Source organism: Loxodonta africana, chromosome 3 (genome assembly GCF_030014295.1).
Source record: "Loxodonta africana isolate mLoxAfr1 chromosome 3, mLoxAfr1.hap2, whole genome shotgun sequence".
Classification (NCBI taxonomy): Eukaryota; Metazoa; Chordata; class Mammalia; order Proboscidea; family Elephantidae; genus Loxodonta; species Loxodonta africana.
In genome coordinates this window covers 15,288,404-15,293,439 of record NC_087344.1, presented here as the reverse complement: position 1 = coordinate 15,293,439, position 5,036 = coordinate 15,288,404, and the positions used below count along the sequence as shown (strand labels likewise).

General features: G+C 38.6%; 1 protein-coding gene across 1 annotated transcript; it reads left to right on the top strand.

The window, feature by feature from the left end:
* The first annotated feature begins 3,849 nt into the window (after window positions 1-3,849).
* On the top strand, window positions 3,850-4,722 carry LOC135230490 (olfactory receptor 7G2-like). Its single transcript, XM_064279842.1, has one exon. It carries the CDS (start codon window positions 3,850-3,852, stop codon window positions 4,720-4,722), a length of 873 nt encoding a protein of 290 aa, XP_064135912.1.
* The last annotated feature ends 314 nt before the right edge of the window (window positions 4,723-5,036 follow it).

Here is a 5,036-nt window from a genome sequence, read left to right as displayed (position 1 = left end):
AGAGGAAAACCTACGAGTGGTTGGAGTACCAGAACAGGGGTGAATAACAAAGAATACAGAGAGAATTTTTGAAGATTTGTTGGCAGAAAGCTTCACTGAAATCATGAAAAATGAGAAGATATCTATCCAAGGAGCTCACCAAACCCATAAAAGATAGATTACAAAAGAAAGTCACCAAGCCAAAAAAAGTCACCAAGACATATTATAATCAAACTTGCCAAAACCAAAGATAAAGAGAGAATTTTAAAAGTGGCTAAAGATAAACAAGAAGTTACACAGAAGAATCCATAAGACTAAGCTCAGACTACTCAGCAGAGACCATGCAGGCAAGAAGGCAATGCAATGATACATATAAAGCCTTGAAGGAAAAAAAATTGCCAGCCAAGATTTATATATCCAGCAAAACTGTCTCTCAAATATGATGGCAAAATTAGGACATTCTCAGATAAATAGAAGTTTAGGGAATTGGCAAAAACCAAACCAAAATTACGAGAAATACTAAAGGGAGTCCTCCAGTTAGAAAATCAATAACAGCAGATAACAACCGAAGACTAGAACACAGGACGGAGCAACCGGATATCAACCCAGATAAGGAAGTCACAAAATAAATCAAAGCAAAACACAGAAAATAGGGAAACAGAGGTGTCAATATGTAAAAGACAACAACACTAAAACAGAAAAGAGGGACTTAAAAATGTGGTCATTGATCTTTCATTTGGATAGGAAGGCAAGGCAATATAAAGAAATAAAAGATTGGTTTAAACTTAGAAAAATAGGGGTAAATATTAAGGTAACCACAAAAGAAACTAACGATCCTATCAAAAAACAAGAAAAACATAAGACTCAGCAAATAAAAAATCAACAACAATGAAAAAGGTGAAAAGAAAATGCATAAAAACAACTCAGCACAGAAAATGAAGTGAAACAAAGAAACTACCAACAAACAACGCACCAAAAAAGACATGAAATGACAGCACTAAACTCACAGCTGTCAATACTTACTCTGGATGTAAATAGACTAAATGCACCAATGAAGAGACAGAGTGGCAGAATGGATAAAAAACACGATCCATCTATATGCTGCCTACAAGAGACACACCTTAAAGACACAAACTAAAACTCAAAAGATGGAAAAAAATCTATCAAGCAAACATCACAGAAGGAACAGGAGGTGGTTGAATGGACACGGGAACTCCAGGGTGGAAAGGAGGAGTGTGCTATCACATTATAGGGAGAGACTAGGGTCACATAACAATGTGTGTGTAGATATTTGTATGAGAAACTAACTTAAACTGTAAACTTTAACTTAAAACACAGTAAAAAAAATATGACTGGCCAATTCTATTTGAATAGAAGGTTTCAGTAGAAATTTACATTCTTCTTTTTGAACCCACTATGCCTTCTTATTTTTTAATTATGTCATATGTTTGAAGTGAATGAGGTTAGGACGGTGAAGGGTGACGTTATAATGCCATCTTGTCTCCAATTGTTTCTCATACAACATATATTGAGAATACTGTAGATTAGCAAATAAAATTCATATGGAAACTACGTGTAGTAAAATCAATGGATAAGCATATGAAAACATTGTATTCATTAAAGATGAAGGTTTTTAAGTGAATATTCACATGGGACACCATCTTCATCTATTAAATAATTTTTGTCATCTAACTAAATCTACTGAATATGGATAAACCTACATACTAATGCCTAGCCAGTGACCTTGTGATTTCTCACAGCTCCATTAAAAATCAAAAGCCAAAATATCAACCCACATTCAACTGTGAAGAGAAATGTGTATCAAAATTATTGGGACACAACAAAAAAAAAGCTAAATATGAAACCATAAAAAGGGAGTAACAGGTCTATCTATAGTGATCACAGCCAGAATTGATCACAGAGAATAGCTTAAAATATGCTCTGTATAAATATACAGAATGAAGAGTGAGGATCACGGGATATTCAAATGACACGAACAATGCTACAGATTTACATTTTATCATAGCCTAGCTATATTTCTCAAGATATTATCTCTACCATCATATATAAATTATATTTTCACACCTAAAATTGGAATCAGGCTTTTTAATACCATTGGTGAGATGGATATGCTTTCGGTTGTACTTAAAAAGGCAGCAATGCAATTAGAGAAGGATGGTGTACCCACATGTGCGAGGTATGTGACATGAAGGTAAGAGAAACAGGTAGAGAGAAGTAAATGGCAAACAGCTGGTCCCCCAGGGACTGGGAATCAGCTTTCCTGAATTCTACCTTCTATTGTCCTGGCCCATAAAGATATTCACTGTCCTGCCATCAGAATGACAAGAAAAGTGTTTGGTTAATGAGGAGCTTTGGATATTGAGCCCCCAGGGACCTAGAGAGTACAAATAGTCTACCTGTGATGACCTCACTCAATATTCCTCCCCCAGCCAGGAAACAGCACACCTGGGAATCCTCCCACAGATGAGCCTCTTGCTCAGGGGCCTGATGCCTCACTTGGTCCTTCTGCATTTCCTGAGCAAAGCTCTTCCACCTGCATCATCCAACATCCAGGGCAGATGTCAAGCATCATTCCTCACTGATGCCAGCCAGGTAACCTAAATCCCTTAGTTAATGTTTGGAAACGGAGACAGGTGTTTTAATAGTTTCATCCAAGGGAGTGATGCACGTGAAGATAGTATGTGCATGAAATGACTGGAATCAAGTCACCCCTGAACTCCTGCCTAACTATCTCCCATCTTTCCGACATGTTTCCTTGTATCTTTGCACTGATGTCAAGGAGCTGTCATTCTACTAGTGTCCTCCTCCCTCTCCACAATGACAAGGACCATTTTCCTCCTGAACAGCCCCTTCTCTAGCATGATGACTGCTTTCAAATTCTCTGTAATTTCAACATTCTTGTGGTGATGAAACAGGGCTCATTAATATCACCTTATCTTCCCATTCCTGGCTCTCAACATACCTTTACATTACAAGTTTCTCCCACTACCTGAAAGTAGAACATTCCTATGAAATATTTCATAAGCCGAAATGGTGTAAAGCGAAGAAAATTATCATTAATGTATATGGGAAAATTTTGTGAGCATTCCCAGACCCAAAAAATAACTCACCAAATCATACTAAGTAACACATACGAACTTAAAATGACACTAACGTACAGCGTTAACAGACAGTTCAAAACTATGCCATTTTACACTGAGATGCTGAGTGTAGGTCCCAGGGAAGGGACTTGTCCAAAAGACACTGACTTCTCAGGGTGTGAGCTGCTTCTTAGATGGCTTTCTGTAGAATGAACGCTAAACGCTAGTTTCCCTCTTCCCCTTTTTTTATAAATGTGAAAAGTCTCTTCGGATACCTTTTAGTTAATGGAGAAAACAAGTATTAATGTGGATCTTTCATAAAAGTAAAGTGGAATAAAGTGAACTTTCGAAAAGCGGGAGATATATTTATTTCTGTTGCCCAGTTCTGACCTCTGGAGAAAGAGGTCGTGTCCAAGACAGACTCATCACCTGCCTCCCAGTCTGTTTTTTCCAAATTGCCAAATATTTAAAATGAACAAAAATACTCTAATAAAAAAAGACCACCCTTTCATCCTTTTCCAAAATAAATAAATATTGACACTCTGCTATATCAGCTTCTTTTTTTTTTTTTAACTAAATAACATGCACACATATGGCTCTACCTTTGTATTCCCCTCCATTCTTCTCATTCTCATCCCAAGATGGTGTTTGCTGACATTTGATTGTAAGTCACCTCATCTTTTCCATTAGATTCATTGACAATATGGAACCTAGAAACCAAACAGGTGTTTCAGAATTCCTTCTCCTGGCACTGACAGAGGATCCCGAAATGCAGCCTCTCTTCTTCAGCCTGTTCCTGTCCATATATCTGGTCACTGTCCTGGGAAACCTGCTCATCACCCTGGCCGTCAGCTCTGACCCCCACCTCCACATCCCCATGTACTCCTTTCTTTCCACTCTCTCCTTTACTGACATCTGTTTCAGCACCACCACGATCCCAAAGATGCTGGTGAACCTCCAAGCACAGAATCAGAGCATCACTTATGCAGGATGCCTCACCCAGGTCTGCTTTGTCATGATTTTTGCTAGTTTGGAAAATTTTCTTCTTGGAGTGATGGCCTATGACCGCTATGTGGCCATTTGTCACCCACTGAGGTACATGGTCATCATGAACACCCGCTTCTGTGGCCTGCTTATTCTAGTCTCCTTGCTCGTTAGCATTGTGAATGCCCTGCTCCACAGTCTGATGTTGTTGAGACTGTCCTTCTGTACAGACCTGGAAACCCTTTACTTATTTTGCGAAGTTTTTCAGGTCGTCAAAGTTGCCTGTTCTGAAATCCTCACCAATAACATCATCTTATATTTTGCAGCTAGCATACTGGGTGTTGTTCCCTTCTCTGGAATCATTTTCTCATATACTCAAATTGTCTCCTCCACTTTGAGAATGCCATCAGCAGGTGGAAAGTATAAAGCTTTTTCTACCTGTGGGTCTCACCTCTTAGTTGTTTCCTTATTCTATGGGACAGCTTTTGGTGCATATGTAAGTACGACATTTACACACTCTTCTTGGAAGACCGCAGTAGCTTCAGTGGTGTACACTATGGTAACTCCCATGATGAATCCCTTCATCTATAGCCTGAGAAACAGGGACGTGAAAGGAGCCACAAGAAACCTTATCAGGTACACAATTGCTTTTCAGTGATTATATTATCTGCTTTGGGTTTGGATTTCTGGATTGAGTCAAAGTGACAAAGTACCCTTGAGCCAGAATGCCTGACTTTTCCATTACCATATTCTTCTAAAATGAAGAGATAACATAATGGCTAAGTGTAATTAAACTTGGGGTTGAAATCTGACTTCACTCTTTGTGTAGCTCTGTGCTGTTTGACAAATTATTTCAACTCTGTAAAATCAATTTCATTAGGTTCCATAGAAGCAGAGCCTGAGGTAGGTTTTGTTATAGTGATTTTGGGGAAACATTCTCAGAAGAAAGAATGAGAAAGTGGAATGGGCTGG